The sequence below is a fragment of the Molossus molossus genome, unplaced genomic scaffold (genome assembly GCF_014108415.1).
Source record: "Molossus molossus isolate mMolMol1 unplaced genomic scaffold, mMolMol1.p scaffold_m16_p_7, whole genome shotgun sequence".
NCBI classification, from domain to species: Eukaryota; Metazoa; Chordata; class Mammalia; order Chiroptera; family Molossidae; genus Molossus; species Molossus molossus.
In genome coordinates, this window is record NW_023425401.1 from 79,892,726 (window position 1) to 79,915,684 (window position 22,959).

Consider the following 22,959-nt stretch of genomic DNA (forward strand, 5'->3'; position numbering starts at 1 on the left):
GATTAGCCCTGGTCGCTTTGGCTCAGAGGTTAGAGTGTCGGCCTGCGGTCAAGAGAGACCCAAGTTTGGTTCCGGCAAAGGGCACGTAGTTCAGTTGCAGTTTGTCCCCGGCCCTGACCCAACCAGTGCCATGTGGGAAGCAGCCACTCACTGTGTCCCTTTCATGTTGACCTCTCTCTCTCTCTCTCTCTCTCTCTCTCTCTCTCTCCTCTCCCTCTCTCTCCTTCCCACTCTATCTGAACAAAAAATGGAAAAATGTCCTTGAGTGAGAATATATATATAAACATGGGATGATTCAAAAATGGAAGTTGCATATGAAATTTGACAAGATTTTTAAATTAAGAATTGATCTAGGAATTGACCAAATTAACTAAATCCATTTGTTTTTTAGATCAATTAAATAAGTTTATTCATTCATCTGCCTTTCCCTCCCTCCATCTCTACCTCCCTCCCTTCCACTCTTCTTTCCATCCATCCATCCAGCCAGCCATTCATTTATTCTTCTATCTGACTGCCCCTCAGTCAATCCAAACAAGTATTTATTGAGCACTTTAAATGGGCCAACTATTGTGCCATGTGTTGAGAATTCAAAAAGAAACAAAATAGACTGCTGTGCCCTTGAAGAATTTATATTCTTAGGGTTAACATAAGCAGTAATCAAGAAAAGAATAAAAGAATAAATAAAATAATAACTTATTATGATTATTTTAGTGTATGAAGGACCTCAAAGGGGTATTGTGTATACCATTTGATTTAACAGATTTTCTCACTTGTCTCAGAGAACATAAATTAAAAAATTTTTTAATTTTCAATTACCGTTAGCATACAATATTGTATTAGCTTCAGTTGTTCAACCTAGTAATTAGATATTATATAACTTCCTAAGTGATCACCCTGATACATCTAGTACCCATCTGATATCCTACATATTTATTACAATATTATTGACCTTGTTCCCTATGCGTACTTTACATCCTGGTGACTATTCTGTAACTAGCAATTTGTACTTCTAATTCCTTCACATTTTTGACCCATCCCCAACCCCCACCCTCATCTGGCAACCATCAAAATGGAGAACATACATTTTCTAAAGTCTCATTATAGAGCTCATATGAAAGAAAGACAATTGTGTCATTATTGTTTACCAGTTTATCCCAAAGGCCTAGTTTATTACCAGGTTCCTAATAAGTGATCAGTAAGTTATTATTATTAAATATTGTTGTGTGCTCCAAGACATTTATTGTGTCTATGAACAGATTCTGGTTTACAAACTGTTACTGGTCTGTGATAAGTATAGAAATTAAGAATAAGCATTTAGAAATTAATTTTTTATTTTGTTTTTTTAAAGTACCAATTTGCAGTGGATTAGAAACTGAAAAAAAAAAAAAAGAAAACATAACTGTCCTTTACCACAGATAATATGAAAATCAGTACTCTAAAAGCCTATTTGCACCTGGCCAGTGTGACTCAGTGGACTGAGCGTCGTCTCATGGACTGAGAGGTCCCAGTTTGATTTCTGGTCAGGGCACATGCCAGGGTTGTGAGCTTGAATCCCAATAAGGAATGTGCAAGAAGCACCCCATCAATGTTTCTCTCTCACAATGATGCTTCTATCTCTCTCATCCTCTCACTCTTAAAAAAAAAAATCGATATCAACACTAAAAATAAATATATAAATAAAAGACCATTTGCTCAGTTCTGTAAAAATGGTTTAAAAATAGGAATTTGAAAAATAGGATTTTAAAATTTAGGAGTAATGTGAAGGAGGAGAAAACAAACATTTATTTAGTGTCACTAAATGTTGGGCAGTTTACTCATTAAATAACTGCAGGAATGTTTGATCCCACTCAAAGCATCTTTCTCCAAATGCTGGACTTCATTTGACATCAGAGCGCAGAACTGTGCCCTCTGTTAGTCTCCTGTAGTCCTGGTCTCCCCTTGCTATGTATGCATGGCATTCACTTCCATACTATGCTCTTATGGTCTTTAGGTAACAAGAATAGTTTTTGCTTTTCTTTAATATGTTTTTTGCTTTCCAGAAGTCTCTTCTTGTCAATCAGGATGGATGTAAGAATTTGATTTGACAGCTCTCCAAGTGCTTATTCAGGAGGAGTAGCAAGCTCAACCTGCCTTCTTTGGGAATGTGTAGCTCACTGAACTTAGTCTTGTTTATTATCAGACCTAAACTTGGTTCTTATTTATTTATAAAGGATAGTATCTAAGTATTGGAACTGTTTCAGATTCATTAATTTTCAAGCTTGTATATATGTTTGTAACTAGAGGTCTCTGCTTCTGGCTTGTGCCCACCCTTAGAAATGATATGCATTCAGACACTGTACCTTTGCTTTTCTTTGATGCAAAATGGGCATTTTCAACCTTTTTTTTGTCATTACTAAGGGTCAGGGATAAGTGAAGCCAGCATCTGGGGTCCAATTTCTTATGGCCAGTTTCTGTATTTAGTTCCGGATTAATGTTGGTCAGAGTTGGGAGTACACAAAAAGATTCAAATAAATAAGTGAAAATTTTCCCCTTTTGATAGTTTAAAAATAAACAGTCCCCATATTTTTTTATTGAAGTATAATACCAGGTTACGTTTATGGTAGGGTATCTGTATATCACAGGAGTAATGCCATCACTTTTATATTCTAGGTGGGTCTCTTGGGAAGAACGGGATCAGGAAAGAGTACTTTGTTATCAGCTTTTTTGAGGCTGCTGAACACTGAAGGAGAAATCCAAATAGACGGTGTGTCTTGGGATTCAATAACTTTGCAACAGTGGAGGAAAGCATTTGGCGTTATGCCACAGGTAAGCTGGAAACGACTTAACTAGGGAAAAAAATAACTAAATACAATTTTACCATTATTTGATGTTTGCACTCAAGAAATCCACATTTCCTGCAAAATATATTTGTTATATATTTCTGTCCATTTTGTGCAATGCAATCCTTTCATTAGAAGAAAAACTATCTCTAAAAGTTCAGAATTCTCTGACATCCAGTTATTGAAATATTAATAGTTTTGATAGCCTGTCCCAAAAGATGCAATCTGTACTGAGAACATGGGACTTGTGTTTTATTTATTTATTTATTTATTTATTTATTTTAGAGAGAGAGGAAGTGAGAGGGAGAGAGAGAGAGAAATATTAATGAGAGAGAACATCGGTTGGCCACCTCCTGCATGCCCCCCACTGGGGATTGGGCCCACAACCTGGGCATGTGTCCTGACTGGGAATTGAACTGGCAACCCCTTGCTGCATGGGTCAATGCTCAACCATTGAGTCACACTGGCCAGACAAGGACTTATGTTTTTATCAGCTTTTTTATCCTGCTTCTGTGGGTCTGAATTCAAATTTAGCAATCATAGCAGGTTGAGAAATACTTTGCAAAATATAAAAGATGCTGCTGAAATAACAAACACTTGGAAGCATGAGGTAGTGGAATTGAAAATAAAAAGTATGATTTTTTTTTGTTCTTTGCATAGAAATGAACCATGTTGCCCTAGCATGCTTGGCTTAGTGGTTAGCACATTGGCCTGTAGACTGAAGGGTCTTGGGTTTGATTCCCAGTCAAGGGCATGTACTTGGGCTGCAAGTTGGATCCCCAGCCCTGGTCAGGGTCGTGCAGGAAGCAACAAATCAATGTGTCTCTGTCACATCAATGTTTCTCTCTCTCTCTCTCTCCTTCCCTCTTTTCTACTCTATCTAAAAATCAATGTAAAAATATCCTCAGGTTAGGATTAACAAAACAAACAAAAAAAATGAACTATGCTATCTGTAGCTTTTCTTTTTTTTCCAAAAGAAAAGTATATACTACATTTTTTTTCTGAGAGAAAAGGAAAGAGGATCAGAAGACAGTGATGGTATGGGTGTGGGAAGAAATTGCTTTAAGAGAAGCTAAGCTTCAGGAACTAAGCTTTTTGCCTGGTGCTGGGTCTGCCTACATGAGCCGCTGGGTGGCAAGGTTTTTTTTGTTGTTGTTAATCCTCACTCAAGGATACTTTTCCATTGATTTTAGATAGAGTGGAAGGGAGGAAGGGAGAGAGAGAGAGACAAACATCAATGTGAGAGAGACACATTGATTGGCTGCCTCCTGCACATCCCCAACCAGGGCCGAACCCACAACCCAGGTATGTGCCCTTGACTGGGAATCAAGCTCTTGACCCTTCAGTCTGCAGGCCAACACTCTAACCACTGAGCCAATCTGGCCAGGGTAAGTATTATTTCTTTAATTGAATTTATTTGGATGGCATTGGTTTGCAAAACCATACAGGTTTCAGGGTACAACTCAATAAAATATCATCTGCACACTGCAGCGTGTGCCCATCACCCCAAGCCAAGTCTCTTTCAGTGCCAATTTCCCCCCTTTGCCCATCTCTACTTATCGCCCACTTTCCTTTCCCTCTGTCTGTCACCACACTGCTGTCAGTGTCTATGTATTAAATATACATGGGTTTTGGCTAATCCTTTCACCTTATATTTTTAATGTCTCTCTTTGATTTGGGTCACAAAAGATCTCAAGCCTCACCAACTTGGTATCCTTCTGTTTTATTGTATAAGAGGACTTCTTATATATGGAAAAAATAGCAACAGTTCTATTTTAAAATGATTTAAATGGAAAACAATGAATGTCTTTAACATGAGCAAATCTGAAAGGCATGTGCTGTGTATCTACTAGTACTTGCTCTCGTCTCTATGGATGTAGTCACTGTTCTAATAATCACTTTGCCCTCTTTGTATTAATGGAAACTAAATGCATTCCCCTACCATGGTACTCACAATTGATAACTGTAACACAAACTTAAAATGCTAGGAACATTTTCTAGCATTTAGACAATAAATTTAGATTTATATTAGACTATAAATATAACCTAAGAAAAAAGCTTGTATTTTTTGATAGGTTATCTTTGTGGAACATTTGCTCCTTTCAACCAGTGAGGCACTAAATATTGTTACTTCATTTCAATTCATTTGTCTATGTTGCCAGAAGTTTAATCCTGGTTGAACTTTGAAAACAATATTGTTTTTTCAGAAATAAAAAAAGGATTGTTGGATGGTCTATAGACAAACAGTGGGAATACAAGTATCCCAAGGTGATAGCATTAGGCAAAATGACAATGTTGAAGAACACAGAATAGAATTTGATTGTCTGAGAAGAGGTGCTGTTCAGTTGATGCTAAGTTTTCTCATTCCATTTTTAACTACAAGAATGAAGCTTTTGTTTCCTTGTTCTATTCAGAAAAAAACTGCCTTTTAGAATAAACAAAGTTCTAAAAAATAATTTTAGTTTCACTGGGAATCCTTTTGTTTATTTGCCATATGACAGAGAGAGTTTTGTTTTATCTTGTGTTCTGTTTAGGAACCTAGTATGCAAGAGCTGGAGGAAACCTGAGGGGGCTAGAGTTATGAAAATTCTTTATCTTGCCTTTCCACCAAAGTGAATCTTCCAAATTTGACTTTACTTCATTTTCTCTCTTCTGTGCCTTCAAGCTTTTTATAAATTAAACAAAAAATACTTTGAGAAATGCCTTTAAAAATGTGTGATTATGCTAATGGAAATGCTTCTCATTGTACAAGTTCAAGATCCTGGTTTCTGGGACCATCTCTGAGTGTCACAAGAATGTCTACAGACAGAATGTATTATTTCTCCTACAGTGACATCTTTAGAACATTAAGCAAATACCCAAGAAAGACAGAAAAAGGGAAAACTCTTTAGACCTTTTTAATTAACATCCAAACCAAGAGATGCTTTTACTGAGTTAAATTACGTATTTTTTTCCCCTTTCCTGGAGTATGACCTTAAAAAAGAAAAAGGAACCCTGGCCAGTTTGGGTCAGCAGTTAGACCATCGGCCTGCGGTCCAGAGAGACCCGGGTTCGGTTCCCGCTAAGGGCACGTACCTCGGTTGCAGTTTGTCCCCGGCCCTGGTTGATTGTGCTGGTGGCAACCACTCAATGTGTCCCTTTCACGTCGATGTTTCTCTCTCTCTCTCTCTTCCTCTCTGTCCCTCCCACTCTATCTGAACAAAAAATGGAAAAATGTCCTTGGGTGAGGATAAAAAAAAAAAAGAAGAAAGGGAAAGGAATTAAAAATCCTACAAGAACTTTTTTGTTTTGTTTTGCTTTTCTATCTTTTCTTTCCTTTCATCTTTCTGACTTTGCAATGGCATAACTACCCCCAAGATCTCAGACATTGAGATATCAGAGATCTCTGGGTCAATTAGTCACTTGTTTTCAGACACACGAAACAGGAATTTTAAACAAGAGATTTTCTTTTTCTTTTGATGATCCTGAGACACCAGCTATGGAATCACAAGATGTCATTAGTTTTGGCAAGTTCTTGCAGTAGTGGTTTTTTTTTCTGTTCTCACCTCCTATAGCTAGAAAGTAATCTTAAAGAATGCACCAGCCCAGGAAACAGGGTATTGTGTACATTTCAAGGTGGAGCCTTTTTAAATTTATTCTACTGTGAGGCTCTGAAGGCTAGGGGAGGAGACAGTGAAGCCTAGAGTCAGAGCCCTGTGGGATTAAACAATTTGAACACTGGGACTTAAAATTATTCATTAGCCTTAAACTTTGTTAAGCGCTTAATTCATGAAAAACTGAAAATAATTTTAAAATATTTTCAAAGCTTCTATTGCAAGTTTGAAAGGCTGCAAAGCTATTCTAAGGGACTGACTAGCCCTCTTCTTGCAATGAGACCTTTTGATCCAAACTAATCCATGCCAACACATGACTTCCATCACAAAGTTGGAACATCTTTTGCTGTGAGGGATGTTAGATAGGACCAAAACATGTATTTATAGATCTAAACAATGAAGTCGGGAGTGCAGCAGTTATTTAGTTTAACAATAATTCACAATTTAATAATTAGTTATTACAGTCCTTCTATATGCTTAAATGATAACAAATACTATAGACTCAATAGTTACAGTAGTGATAATTGAGCTCCCAATTCAACCTATAAGCTTCCAAGGAGAGGCTCAAAATTACACTTATTGCCATAAGTCAGGGATCAAAGGGAGAGACAAAAATGATCAATTAAACATAAGTAATGAAGTATAGTAATGAGTCAAGGCATGGGTTAGTCAGGGAGTTCTGTGGGCAGTTATGGGAGAGAGAGTCCAGCTCACCATATTACTATATCCTTTCTTCATTTCTACTTTCATTGCTGTTTTTCTCATCTTCTTCTCATCTCCTCATCATATGTTACACACAAATTAAGCTTTTTAAAGCAACATTCCAATTTTGTGATTTGCCTTTTAGGGTACTTCTTCCTTCACTGAATAGGTCAAGATTCCTCCATTTGTGGTTAGGTCCCTAACAGTCAGGTCCTAATGCAACCTTTCCAGGCAGATCCACCACTCTTCATACCAGCCACTTTTATGTTTAATTCCAGCTGGACTTACTGTTCCATGAAAGATACCTGACATTTCTCTCTCATTTCCTCTGGTCATACACTTGCTCTGTCCGAGACCATCTTTCTTCACCATAGTCACTTTGTCATCACAGCTGTTAAACTCTGCCAGGTGGTCTTTTCTGACTCACTTTGTTCTCCCAGTTAACCTTCACTAAAACTCTAGCTCTCCACTCCCACATCTCAGTGCCAGATGAGCTAGAACTGTGTTTATGGATCTCTCCTGCCACTTCTTTATGTCTTGTATTAAAATTACCTGTGTATTTGTTTAATTTTCACTCAGTATTATAAACACTTTGCAGACATTTTAGTTAAGGAAGCAGAACTTAAACACAAAATCATCACTAATCAGGGAAGACGGACAGAAATGCTAAATAAAAGAAATCTTTTATTAATTTTTCTCTCTTCTAATATGGCTCATAAGAATAGCTTACATAGTAGGAATTCAATATACATTGTTCTGTGCTGAGTCACTAAATTCTTCATCTCTTTCTACCAGTATCTGGATTTTATTAGCTGTGTAATGTTAGGCAAGTTATTTCATTTCTCTGAGTCTCGGTTTCCGTATCTATAAAATGGGTATACTGGTAGCAACTCCTTCATTGGGATTTTGTGAGAATTAATTAAGTAAAGTAATTAGTAAAATGCTTAGTCTACTCCCTGACATTTAGTAAGTGCAATGCATTGGGTTGTGGTGCTGTTATCATTTATAGTTTCTTAAGGGCAAGGGATCATCTTTGTGTTGAATTGGAGGTGTATGCTGTAGAAATGACAAATAGGTATGAATAATTTCAAAAAGAAGGTGATAATTCAGGTGGGCCATAAAGTTTGTAGGTTTTACAAAGGTTCGGGACAGGGAGTTATGGAGAAGATATTTCAGGATCCCAGGTAGGGATATTATAAAAAAGTACAGAGATGGGAACTAAATAAAGTTGTGGGGTAGGGGCAATGGCAGAGGAGGCCATGTGTTAGTATTTGGAGAAAGTGGGAAAGACTTGACAAGTGAGGAATGGCTTGACTCTTTTGCACTAGGAAGAGGAGGTGAGCAGGTGGTAAGAGAGTATGCTGCTGGTAGCATGTGGACGATGGACTTCAGGGAGACAGAATCAGGAGCAGGGAAATGGGCTAAGAAACTCTCCAGCTGTATTGTGACAAGAATAATGAGGAGGACAATGGAAGTGGAGTCCCAAATTCAAGGGAGAAGAGAAAAATAACTAGTATAGTTATTAGTACACTACAATCTTAGTGTTTCTGAGCCTAAAAATTTGACATCCTTAATAATTTGGTCAGACTTGGAAAACATTTTCTATGCTATCTCTGAAAAAAGTATATACTAAAAAGTTGTCTATAAAAGGTTCTAATGCTTTAAATGACTTTATAGGAATCAATAATTTGAACATCTTAAATGTAGTCATTTACATACAAATAAATGAACCTTATAAAATTATTGTCTATTTATTATAAACCTTAAACATTTTTGACTAACAATTTATTTACTGTTCTCATTAATAGATGTTCTTTAAAACAAAGCAACATTTTTTTTTTTTGTCATTGCAAGAATCATCTCTGTTTTATTTATTTTACAGAATAATGATCTGAACTGAATACATTTGGGCACAATAAATATTTGACATGAAATGCAGTTGTTTCTGAAAGAACATCAGAAAAATAGCAACTCATCTTACACATAATAACTGGAAAATATTTTTCTGTCTGATCATTTAAGTGTTATAAATCCTGAAAATATTATACACTGAACAAACTAAGTACTACCTTATAATTAAATCTTGCTTGGAAATCATCCTTTAAAAAAATGCTTTGAGGTATAAATCACCTATGTATTAAACATGAGTCTTTTACATTTTACAAAGAATTTAAACAAACATGTCAAACAAAGTTCAGTGGCTGTTACAACAGCTATCAGTCAGGTTCAAGGACACACTGTTCCACGATTTCCCGTAAGTTGGGGTTCTCCACTGCAGCTGCCACTCACTCTTTGTCATTTATCTGCTTGTTGATGTCTTCCTCTGTTGAGTGGGTTCCTTCAGAAATGTATATTTCCTACTTATGTTTAAATGGTAAACACCACCGAAGTTTTACTCTTAAGCACAGCCCAGTAAGAGTCACCAAAGAGCAATGAGGTACTGTTGGTGTGAACCTGGTAATAACAAAATAGTCCTCTTCATTTATCTCCTGAACCTCCACACAACTTTGTTACCACTTCCGGTTCTTCCAAAGTATTGGGCTTCTCTGGGTCCCAGATAGTTCGAATCAAATCATAAACCTCTAGTGTTTTCTATTCCATGATCTGGGGCTGCTGGGCAGCTCCCCGCTCAAAGAGACCCGAGAGCCACGTATGTTATTTGCTATACAATCAGTTTGACTGTGTCACCTTGGCCATCCACGTAACTTCTCAGGGTCTTGGCTTTTTCGTTTGTAAGCCAGGGAAAAGGATGTAGTGACCTCCAAGGACCTTTCAGCTTTAGAGATGCATTTGTGGAAATTTCACACAGTTTAGAAAACAGAACTAAGACACCTACTGGCACCCCTGGAAACAAGAGAGTGCCAGATACTATTTTTAAGACAGAAATGAAATGTTTGATTAATTATATGAAATTTAATTTTAATTGAACCAGTTCATTCAGTTCATTTTTCTCTAAAATTATAGCATTACTTTAATGCTCCACAATAAACTGTAAACAAAAGACTTACAGAATTTCTGAATGGTATTAAATTCACCACATTTAAAACTTTAGTTATCTAATTTCAATAAGCAATTTTCTTTCCTCATAATTTTGAATATATATCTATATGAAATAAAATTAATATATATTACTACACATTTAATAAACATGTATAAATTATTAGGCTATTAGAATAAGTTAGGCCTACTATTTTCCAAGAAATTATATATAGAGATTAAATTTTTAATGGGTTGTTAGTATTATTTATTTAAAGACTATGGGTTGTTGTTATTCTTACCAAAGGAATACAAATAATATATACTGAATCCTGACTATGTTTTTATATTTTTACTTTTTTAAAAATATGTTTTCTTATTGATATTTTAGAGAAAGGGAGAGAAAGATAAAAACATTGATGTGAGAAACATTGTTCAGCTGCCTCTTGCACACCCCCTACTGGGGATCGAGCCCATAACCTGGGCATGTGCCCTGACCGGAAATCGAACCAGGACCTCTCAGTCCATGGGAAGATGCTCAATCCACTGAGCCATTCAGGCCAGGCTTTACTTTTTATCTTTACATCAGCCCATTTATTTATTCAGGAAACATTTATTGAGCATAGACTATGTACAAAGCCTGTGAGTTAATGATAAGGTACATAGCAAAGTTATGATGTAGAAGAGGTGAACATTACACAAATGCATATATAATTTTAATATTCACTCTAAGCTGTGAAAGTACAGTTATTATGAGACTATATATTGAGAGACCTTATTCAATATTGAGGATTTGAAAGATGCCAGTTAGAGGAAGTGACATCTGGTTTGAGACTTGATGGATGTAATCGGCCATGGGAAGATGTCGGAGATGAAATTCATAGGCACGGAGAATAGAATGTGCAAAGAAACTGAGGAAGTAAACGAAAGCCATGTGCCTGCGGTGAGAAAGGGAGGGGCATAGAGAAGAGCACTAAATGAGCCAGAAGGAATAGAAGGGACTAAATCATGTAGGGTATGTTGACTATCATAAGGATTTTACATTTTCCCCAAGTGCCATGGAAAACCACTGAAGGTTTCTTTCAAAAGGTTAATGACATAATCCAATTTATGCTTGTAGTGACTGCTTCAGTTGCTAAATGAAAGTGGACTGGAAGGGAGGCAAGAGTGAAAGGAAAAATATCAATTAGGAAGTTCTTGCAGTGTTTCAGAGAGAGGTTTTGATGGCTTGAACTATGTGGTAGCAGTAGAGATAGAAAATAAATGGACTTGAGATATATTTTGGTAAAATAATTCACAGATCTGATGATTGATTCCATTTGAGAAGATTAGGGAGAAAGATAAGTCATGGATGACTCCAAAGTATCTGCACTGAGGGAATAAAGATGCCATACATTGAAATGGAAAGCCTAGAGGTAGAGTAGATTTCAGAAGAAAGATAGCATTTTCCATTTTACAATGAGGACACTGAGGCCCAGAGAGCTTGGGTTCTTATTCATAGATATATCTACTAGGCCAGAGTTATATTACTATACTATCTTTGCAAACCACATTACCTTTAATAACTTCTGTGTCCAGTTTTATGTTATGATACCTTTGGATTCCATCCATGGTCATCCAGAGTAATGGCACTATTCCATTTGTCTTTAGTAAAAATTTCTATTGTGCTGTTCCACTACATATGTAAGTCCTCTTGAAACTTACAAAGACAGTGTAGCTCATATAGAACCCTTCAACTCAGATCCTTCATAGGAAGAGGAAGTTAACCTTTTCATTGACAGTGCAGGACTTGAGCTGTGGCCAGTGGGATGGATAGCAGTGCTTTAATCAAGACTATGCTACTGAGTGCTGTTGGGATCTTTATGGACCCATAGGGCTTATCCTGCCCAACCTTTCATCTTTCCTGAGCTCCAGATCAGAGGAAAAAATTGATCTACATAAGACTTGAAGCATTTTGCTATGATGGTAAGGAGCACAGGTTTGAAGATAAACATACTTGGGACCTGCTAGCTAAGTGACTTTGGGAAAGTCATTTAAATTTTCCCTGTTGTGGTTTCTTCATGTGCAACAATAGGATTTATTTCATGAGGCTGATATGAAGATAAAGAGATATCACATGTAAAGAGCCTTACCTGGCATATAGTAATCCAGAACTCTGTTTTTCAGTCACTTAGTTTCTAGTGGGGATAACTTTTCTGAAGCACATAAGTTGTTTAATGCTTGGTAAACCCTCACAGCTGTTATATCCCATCCCATCTAATAATGCTATAAAGGACTACAACATTAAAAGAAAAATGTAAAAAATAGTAAATAGCAAATTTCTGTGGGCAAGTCATTGAACTTTAGATACTAAATAAACCCAATTTCTTAAATAATGAATTGACTCAAGTTCTCAATTGACACAAGAACTCAAGTTCTCCTTAGTTTATCAGAACTCACTGATAATTTCCCATATTAGCTTATTTGGACATTGCTTTTATTTACTTGGAAGCTTGTTGGTGGATGCACAGATATACCTATGATACATCTTATGATCTGCTGGGTCATCTAGTCAACTCTTCTATATCCATTCTGTAAAGCAATGTACTCATCCGTTAGGAAGATAATTTCAGTGCAGATTAAGTAATAGTAGATAAGGCTTGTTGGGGCTCTGGATAGTTCCTGAGATATTTGTCAACATCTTTGTTCTTTAAACCATAAATTATGCCCTGGGTACTGAGGTCTCGAATGCATCCTTGACTTTGGCTACCATGGTGAGGATACTTGCTTTCTGCCTGAGAGGCACAGATACTATTAAGCTGTAGGCATCTTGTCTTGTGCAGTTCCTTACAGATTAGATTTGCACTGAGCATTCCCTCTTGGTCTAAAGCAATTTGTGAAAACTAAGCCTTTACGAAATTCACTTCTTGCCCTGACCAGTTTGACTCAGTGGTTAGAGTGTCGGCCTGCGGTCCAGAGAGACCCGGGTTTGGTTCTCACCAAGGGCATGTACCTTGGTTGCAGTTTGTCCCCAGCCCTGGTTGGCGTTGTATGGGTGGCAGTGAGTCAATGGGTCTTTCACATTGATGTTTCTCTCTCTCTTCCTCCTTCTCTATCTGAAGATAAAGGCAAAATTGTCCACGGGTGAGAATAAAAATTTGTGTTTTTATATAAAAATATATGTACATATTTGTTTTGTTTTCAGTTCACCATAGGCACAAAGAGGAAACTAAATGTTATTATTGCTGTATCAGCATTTCCCAATGAGATAGCAAATTTCTTTTCAAACATTTTTTAATCATATGGGTCAACCTAAGTAGACAGTGACCTGGCAAGTAGAGTGTTTCAGGGTGCTAGCTGAGAGTGCTCCTTTCACAGAGTTAGATTGTCATTGGGTTATTTCAGCAGGATAAATCTCAACCTGCCTCCTTTTTCTCTATAACATGCATTCAGTTAAACAAATATTTGATTTCTGCTCTTGCACTGATTTCTAAGTGAATTTTCCTGTGCCTGTCTGGTTTTAGAAGTAGAGGTGTGCCTTGGTTCATAGACCAGATGAACATGTGTGTTTAAATAAGTGTGCAGCCTGGCTGTTGTGGCTTAGCCGTTGAGTGTTGACCCATGCACCAAGAGGTCGCCGGTTCGACTCCCAGTCAGGGCACATGCCCAGGATGTGGGCCTGATCCCCAGTCAGGGCATGCAAGAGGCGGCCAGTTGATGTTCTCTCTCATCAATATTTCTATCTCTCTCTCCCACTCCCTTCCTCACTCACTAAAATCAATAAAGAAAAAAAATTTAATTATTTTTTTATTATTTTATTTTTTTATTATTATTTTTTATCCTCATCTGAGGACATTTTTCAGTATTTTGTTCAGACAGAGTGGGAGGGGGAGACAGAGAGAGAGAAACATCTACATGAAAGGGACACATTGAGTGGTTGCCACCCACACAACCTAACCAGGGCCGGGGACAAACTGCAACTGAGGTACGTGCCCTTAGCGGGAACCGAACCCAGGTCTCTTCGGACCGCAGGCCAACACTCTAACTGCTGAGCCAAACTGGCGAGGGCAAGAAAAAATTTTAAATTAAATAAGTATGTGATTTAATTTCAAAACTCCCTTAGAAATTAGCTAGGTTTATAAAAAAAATTCAAGGAAAATACATTAATACAAAATAGAAATTTGTTCAAGCCACTGTGACTTATAATCTCATCATTTTAAACTATTAATTTAATATTATACTTGCTTATAATAAAAAAATATTACTAGGGATAAAGCACTTAATTTTTCACAATTTACAATGATCTTAATTTCTTTATCCCAATGACATTGGGATTAGAAACATGTTCATAGGGGGCTTCAAATGTAGGTATATTTTATTTCTTAAAAAAGATAAAAAGCAAATAAAAAATTAAAAATTTTAAGAACACTAAATGGTAAGTACATAGGTATTATATTATTTTAAAACATTTTTGTGCTTGAAATACTTCACAATAAAATGTGGAAAGAAATAAAAAGATATTTAGGTTATTCATGCTTTTCTCTTTTTTTTTCTTATTCCTGTAGAAAGTATTTATCTTCTCTGGAACATTTAGAAAAAACTTGGATCCCTATGAACAGTGGAATGATCAAGAAATATGGAAAGTTGCAGATGAGGTAAGGATGCTAACTAAAATATTTTGAAAAAAGTATTTTATACACACGCAAGAGTGGTTGTCATAGCTGAGATGATTTTACACACCTGTGCATGCGTGTGTATATGCGTGTGTACGACTTGAAATCAAAGAAACCTAGCATCCAGTACTTGCATTAGACCTCCTCTTCTCCTCAGTATTTAGTCTCCATCTATCAGGCCCCAGAGATAGCATTTCTTTTTTTCTTTCTTTTATTTATTTATTTAGGTTAATTCTCACCTGAGGGTATTTTTTCCCCATTGATTTTTAGAGTGGAAGGGCTTGGGGGGAGGGGTGTTGAGAGAGAGAGAGAGCGAAACTGATGTGAGAAACAACTGTTGGTGGCCTCCCTCCTGGGGCCAGGGATTGAACCTACAATCCTTTTGTGCATGGGCAGATGCTCCAACCATTGAGCAACACCAGCCAGGGCAAGATAGCATTTCTTTGGCCTTCTTCCCTACCAACGTGCATCAATGAGACATGAACTCTGAGAGACTCAGGCATCTATAGCACACCAGGATTATTCCTGATACAAAGAATTATCTCTCTACACCTTCTGACCTACTCCCTGTGTGGGTTTTGAAGTTTCCCCAGCAAAAGGAGGAAGCTTTGCTTTGACATAATGTATTTCTCTAGGAAGCATGTTTTTTTTTTTTATCCTCATCCGAGGACATTTCTTTTTCCATTTTTTGTTTAGATAGAGTGGGAGGGGGAGAGAGGAAGAGAAACATCGATGTGAAAGGGACACATTGAGTGGCTGCCACCGACCCGCACAACCCAACCAGGGCCGAGGACAAACTGCAACTGAGGTACATGCCCTCAGCGGGAACCAAACGCAGGTCTCTCTGGACGGCAGGCCGACTCTCTAACCGCTGAGCCAAACTGACCAGGGCTGGGAAGCATGATTTTAACACATAAGGATGATGACCATTCTAGAGCACCTGCAGGTGACTAGTCTTCTCTGGAAGCCACCAGTGTCAACTGCCTATAGGGGATGTATTGGTTATGAGTACTTCTAAGCACGATACCACATGGCATACTCCATTCATTGAGGTTATTAAGGTACCATATAGGATATATATGGATTAAAACAGAATCAAAATTCCTAAATAACATTGTTTTTACCCAATAGGTGGCTTATTATAATTGAAGGTTTTATACACAGGAATTTGGGGTGAGAGAGAAAGCTGGAGTGAAATGCTTAGTTCCTTTAAGAAAATACTCTCACTGTAAACTGACCATTTCTGAATTATTAGCATTATATTAAGGTAAAAGGGAACATAAATTGCTTTATTTCATTAAACTTGAAGTTTAAGTTCAAAGCTCTGGATGGTGACAGACTGCAATTATGAGATCTAAGAACTTTCAGATTCAAAGGTCTTTTAGGGAATATTATTCCACTATTTCCTGCATTGTTGACCCTTGTAGCACAATTCTGTTTATCCCAAATGTACTTTCCTTTTCTGTCTTCATTCAGAGTTGATCTTGCCAGGAGCTTTGAAATATCTGTGAGTGTGAAACACTTCTTCATTGAGTGCCCAACCGTAACATGCCCCTAATAAAATGCACTTAGATCAACCGTTTTCAGTATCAAAGTTTTCTTATTACCCAAGAAATGGGTTTTGTTTATAAAAAAAAAAAAAATTAACTAAATTGCAAGTGACACATTTTAAGATCTTTGATGTGACTTTCAAAATGAACTATATAGGGGCACTGTCAAAGGAGAGAAACTTGGGAAAGAGGCATTAGACTGTATAAAATCTGCAAATATTGCCAAGCAAAACAAAATTTACAAGAACCCAGCCAGTGTGGCTCAGTGGATTGAGCATTGTTCCATGCACCAAGAGGTCACCGGTTTGATTTCTGGTCAGGGCACATGCCTGTGTTTTGTGCTCCATCCTCAGTGGGGGTATGCAGGAGGCAACCAATTAATGTTTCTATCTCCCTCTCCCTTCCTCTTTCTAAATAATCAATAAAAATATATTTTACAAAAACAAGAACAAAAATAAAGTTTAAAAAAAATTTGTAGGAAATCAGGATCATAAAATATCTAAAATTTTAGAGGACATGGTTAAGATTTTAAATATCAATGAAATGTAAAAATTTTACCTATTTCAATTTTTATTTGATCAAACTGTATTGAGATTTATCTTTTTACCGATTATCTTTTTAATAATTTTCTAACAGCAATGTTAATGCTGTCTTTAACATTAATGTCATGTGATTTGAGCAGTGGTGATAAGTTTTTGCACCGGAGGCTTGAAAATACCATACTAACAAATAAGCAACAGCCCAGAAAAGCAGAAAAGGTATTGGTTTAAAAATTACAGGCCTGGGCATTAGTCCTGAATGGTTGATCATATAACATATCTAAACAGGAATATTTGGGGGGGAGGGTGTCAGTTTCTAAACTGGACAGGATACTGGGGAAAATGGTATAAACTAGGATGATCCGGGACAAACCAGGATGTATGTCCAAACCAGGATGTATGGACAAACAGGATGTATGTCAAGAATCTCTCCGTAACCTTGATATGACTCATGTCTCTAGATAAATGGTTCTCAACCTGTGGGTTTGGAAGCAAAGCTGGCCCAAACAGCTTCTTGTCCCTTTGTGCCACAGGCCCACATCTTCATCCTGGCACTCTCTAAACTGAGATGGTCTAATTTCCACATTCCAAAACAAATCAGAGGCAGACAGCTTCTCTCCAGAATCACTAACTTTACCAGCTGTATGGACAAAGCCAATCTCAAAACAGGCTAAATCCCAAGGAGGCGGGAAAAAAAAGACCCCTATCTTTGTGGCCCAATAACATTTTTTATATTTTTTTAATTTTTCAATTACAGTTGACATTCAATATTATATTAGTTTCAGATGTATAAGATAGTGATTAGACATGTAGTTATCTTATGAAGCAATCATCCAGATAAATCTAGTACCCATCTGACACCAGACATAGTGATTACAATATTAATGACTATATTCCCAATGCTGCACTTTACATCCCCATGACTATTCTGTACCTACCAATCTATACTTCTCATTTCCTTACCCCTTTCATTCATCCCTCTAGCCCCTTCCCATCATGAAACCATTAAAATGTCCTCTGTATCTCAGAATTTGTTTTGCTTGTTTATTTATTTTGTCTTTTAAATTCTGCATATAAGTGAAATCGTATGGCATTTGTCTGTCTGACTTATTTTATTTAGCACAATGCCCTTTATGTCCATCCATGTTGTTACAGATGGCAAGATTTCATTCTCTTTTATGGCTGAGACATACTCCATTGTACATATGAACCACTTCTTTATCCATTCAAGCTTTTTTTGCTTGTTTCCATTTTAATGAAATATCTTTTCTATCTCTTTATTTTCAGTCTGTGTGTATCTTTCTTTTCTTTTTTTTTTCTTAATCCTCACCTGAGGACATTTTTCCATTTTTTGTTCAAATAGAGTGGGAGGGAAAGGAAGAGAGAGAGAGAGACAGAGACAGAGAGAGAGAAACATCGATGTGAAAGGGACACATCGAGTGGTTGCCACCTGCACAACTCAACCAGGGCCGCGGACAAACCACAACTGAGGTATGTGCCCTTAGTGGGAACCAAACCCGGTCTCTCTGGACCACAGGCTGAGGCTCCAACCACTAAGCCGAACCAACCAGGGCAGTCTGTGTGTGTCTTTCAATCTGAAATGAGCCTGTTGTAGACAGCATATGTAAGGGTCTTGTTTGTTATTTTCTTTTTATCCTCACCTGAGGACACTTTTCCATTTTTTGTTCAGATAGAGTGGGAGGGAGAGGAAGAGACAGAGAGAGAAAAATCGACGTAAAAGGGACACATCGAGTGGCTGCCTCCTGCATGACCCAACCAGGGCTGGGGACAAATTGCAATCAACGTACGTGCCCTTAGCGGGAACTGAACCCAGGTCTCTCTGAACCTTAGGCCAACGCTCTAACCGCTGAGCCAAACCAGCCAGGGCAAGGGTCTTGTTTTTTTAATCCATTCAGATACCCTGTCTCTTTTTTATTTTTTAAGTTATTATTGATTTCTTTTTATTAATAGAGAGAGGAAGGGAGAGAGAGATAGAAACATCAATGTAAGAGGGAAACATTGATTGACTGCCTCCTCTACACCCCCCTACTGGGGATACAGCCTGAAACCCAGACGTGCCCTGACCAGGAATTGAACCAGGGCCTCTGAGTCCACGGTATCATGCTCAATCCACTGAGCCACATTGGCCGGGAAACCTTTTGTCTTTTGATTGAAGCATTTAATCCATTTACATTTAAGGTAACTATTGATAGATATGTAGTTATTGCTATTTTATTATTCATATTTTTTTCTTTTTCTTCTTCCTCTTCTTAAAGAAGTCCACTTAACATTTCTTATAATACTGATTTGGTGTGATTAACTCCTTCAGCTTTTTCTTGTCTGGGAAGTTCTTTCTCTCTCAATTTTAAATAATAGCTTTGCTGGATAGAGTGATCTTGGTTGTAGGTCTGTGCTTTTCATCACTTTTGATATTTCATGCCAATACCTTCTAGCTTTCAAAGTTTCTGTGGAGAAATAAGCTGACAGCCTTATGGTAGCTCTGTTGCAGGAAACTAGTTGCTTTTCTCTTGCTGCTTTTAATATTCTCTCCTTGGCCCAGCATGTGTGGTTCAGGGGTTGGCGCTGACCCATGCACCAAGAGGTCACCGGTTCAATTCCTGGTCAAGGCACATGCCCAGGTTGTGGGCCCAATTCCCAGTTGGGGGCATGCAGGAGGTAGCCAATCCATGTTCTCTCTCATTGATGTTTCTATCTCTTTCTCCTCTCCCTTCCTCTCTCTCTAAAAATCAATAAAGAAAAAAAATATTTTTTAAAAGATTCTATCTTTGTCTTTAACTTTGGCATTTTAATTATGATGAGTGTTGGTGTGGGCTTTTTTGGTTCATCTTGCTTGGGACTATCTGTACTTCCTGGGCTTGTATGTCTGTGTCCTTCGCCAGGTAAGGGAAGTTTTCCATCATAATTTCTTTTTTTCTTTTTATTTAAATTAATTAATTTATTTTTGTTACAGATGTTTCTCCTGTTTCCCCCACTGATTCCCCCCTCTCCCACCCTCCCCACACTCTCCCCAGCTTTGTTGTCCATGTCCATTGTTCATGCATACATGCATATAAGTTCTGTGGTTTATCCCCCCCCTCTCCTGGGGATAGTCAGTCTGTACCCCACTTCCACGTCTCTGGGGCTACCCCAGTCCTCAGACTGTTATGTTCATTATATTCCACAAATAAGTGAGATCATATGATACTTGTCTTTCTCTGTTGGGCTTGTTTCACTTACGATGACACTTTCCAGGTCCCTCCATGTCGTCTTGAAGGATAAGAGATCTTTCTTTCTTACAGCTGCATAGTACTTCATTGTGTATATGTACCACTGCTTTTTTATCCATTCGTCTACTGATGGGCATTTGGGCTGTTTCCAGATCTTAGCTTTTCTAAATAGTGCTGCTACAAACATGGGGGTACATATATTCTTTCTGATTGGTGTTTCAGGCTTCTTAGGGTATATTCCTAGAAGCGGGATCACTGCGTCAAATGGCAGTTCAATTTTTAATTTTTTGTGGTAACACCATATTGTTTTCCATAGTGGCTGCACCAGTCTGCATTCCCACCAGCAGTATACTAGAGTCCCCTTTTCTCCACACCCTCGCCAACACTTGTTGTTTGTTGATTTGTTGATGGCGGCCATTCTGACAGGTGTGAGGTGATACCTCGATGTTTTAATTTGCATCTCTCTGATGATTAGTAATGTTGAGCATTGCTTCATATGTTTCTTAGCCATTTGTATGTCCTGTTTGGAGAGGTGTCTATTTAGTTCCTCTGCCACTTTTTAAATTGAGTTCTTTGTCTTCCTTTTGTTGAGTTGTATGAGCACTCTATATATATATTGGAAATTAACCCCTTTTCTGATATATCATTGGCAATAATGCTCTCCCATACAGTGGGTAGCCTTTCTGTTTTGATGATTATATCTTTCGCTGTGCAGAAGCTTTTGAGTTTGATGTAGTCCCATGTGTTCATTTTCTTCTTTGTTTCTATTGCCTTAGGTGATGTTTCAGTGAAAATTCTGCTGCGTATGACGTCTGAAATTTTGTTGCCTACAGTTTCTTCTAGGATTTTTATGGATTCATGAGTCACATTTAAGTCTTTTATCCATTTTGAGTTTATTCTTGTGTATGGTGTAAGTTGATGGTCTAGTTTCATTTTTTTGCATGTAGTCATCCAATTTTCACAACACCATTTATTAAAGAGGCTGTCTTTACTTTATTGTATGCTCTTGCCACTTTTGTCGAATATTAATTGAGCATATTGCCTTGGGTCCATTTCTGGGTTCTCTGTTCTGTTCCACTGGTGTATATGCCAGTTCTTGTGCCAGTACCAGGCTGATTTGATTACAGTGGCTTTGTAGTATAACCTGAAATCTGGTAATGTGATCCCTCTTTTGGTTCCATATAAACTTTTGAAGTATTTATTCTAGTTCTGTGAAGTATGTCATTGGTATTTTGATGGGGATTGCATTGAATCTATAAATTGCTTTGGGTAATATGGACATTTAATGATGTTAATTTTTCCAATCCATGTTAATGATGTTAATGCTTCCACTTTTTTATATCTTCCTCTATTTCTTTTTTCAATGACCTGTACTTTTCTGCGAATAGATCCTTTATTTCTTTGGTTAAGTTTATTCCTAGGTATCTTAAATTTTTTTGCCGCAATGATAAATGGGATTGTTTTCTTAGTTTCTCTTTCTGTGAGTTCATCATTGGTGTATAAGAATGCCATCGATTTCTTGATGTTAATTTTGTATCCTGCTACTTTTCCAAATTCATTTATTAAGTCTAGTAAATTTTTGATGGAGTCTTTGGGGTTTTTTGCATATAGTATCATGTCATCTGTGAACAGTTTTACTTTCTCCATTCCAATTTGTATCCCTTTTATTTTTTCTTCCAGTCTGATTGCTGTGGCTAAGACTTCCAGTACTATGTTAAATAAGAGTGGCGAAAGCGGGCATCCCTGTCTTGTTTCTGTTCTTAAGGGAAATGCTTTTAGTTTCTGCCCATTGAGTATGAAGTTGGCTGTAGCTTTGTCATAAATGGTCTTTATTACATCTAGATATGATCCCTCTATTCCCACATTGCTGGCTGCTGGATTTTGTCAAAGGCTTTTTCGGCATCTATTGATATGATCACGTGGTTTTTATTCTTCATTTTGTTTATGTGGTGTATCATATTTATTGATTTGCAAATATTGTACCGGCCTTGCATCCCTGGGATGAATCCCACTTGGCATTTTTGATGTGTTGCTGGATTCGATTTGCTAGGATTTTGTTCAGGATTTTGGCGTCTATGTTCATCAGGGATATTGCCCTGTAGTTTTCTTTCTTTGTAGTGTCTTTTTCTGGTTTTGGAATTTGAATTTTGCTGGCCTTATAAAACGAGTTTGGAAGTCTTCCTTCATCTTGAAATTGTGGAATAGTTTGAGGAGAATGGGTATTTGTTCTTTTTTGAATGATTGGTAAAACCCCCGTGAAGCCATTTGGGCCTGGGCTTTTGTTTGCTGAAGAGAGTCTTGGTTACATCTTCAATTTCTTCTGTTGTTATTGGTCTGTTCAAGTTTTCTATCTCTTCCCGATCCAATTTTGGGAGACTCTGTGTTTCTGGAAATTTGTCCATTTTGCTTAGATTATCGAATTCCTTGCCATATAATTGGTCATAGTAGTTTTAGTGATCTTCTGCATTTCTGTGGTATCAGTTGTTACTTCTCCTCTTTCATTTCTGATTTTGTGTATTTGGGTTCTCTCTCTTTGTTTCTTGGTGAGTCTAGCTAAGGGTCCATCAATCTTGTTAATCTTTTAGAAAAACCAGTTCTTTGTTTCATTGATCTTTTGAATTGCTTTTTTGGACTCTATGTCGTTTATTTCTGCTCTGATCTTTACTATTTCCATCCTTCTACATGCTCTGGGGTTTTCTTTTTGTTTGCTTTCTAGTTCTTTAAGTTGTGAGGTTAGGTAGTCTATTAGGGATTTTTCTTGCTTCTTGAGGTAGGCATGTAGTGCTATGAACTTTCCTCTCAGAACTGCTTTCGTTGCATCCCATAGGTTTTTTGTTGTTGTGTGTTCATTTTCATTGGATTCCAGGAATTTTATAATTTCTTCCTTGCTCTCCTCATTGA

The 22,959-nt window shown here is 37.4% G+C and overlaps 1 protein-coding gene across 1 annotated transcript in view; it reads left to right on the forward strand.

The window, feature by feature from the left end:
• The window catches only part of CFTR (CF transmembrane conductance regulator), a 241,327-nt gene that overhangs the window by 207,507 nt on the left and 10,861 nt on the right, over positions 1-22,959 (forward strand). Inside the window, exons 23-24 of the mRNA XM_036246835.1 lie at positions 2,650-2,805; positions 14,635-14,724. Of these exons, the coding sequence (XP_036102728.1) occupies positions 2,650-2,805; positions 14,635-14,724 (246 nt within the window). The remainder of the gene's footprint in view (positions 1-2,649; positions 2,806-14,634; positions 14,725-22,959) is intronic.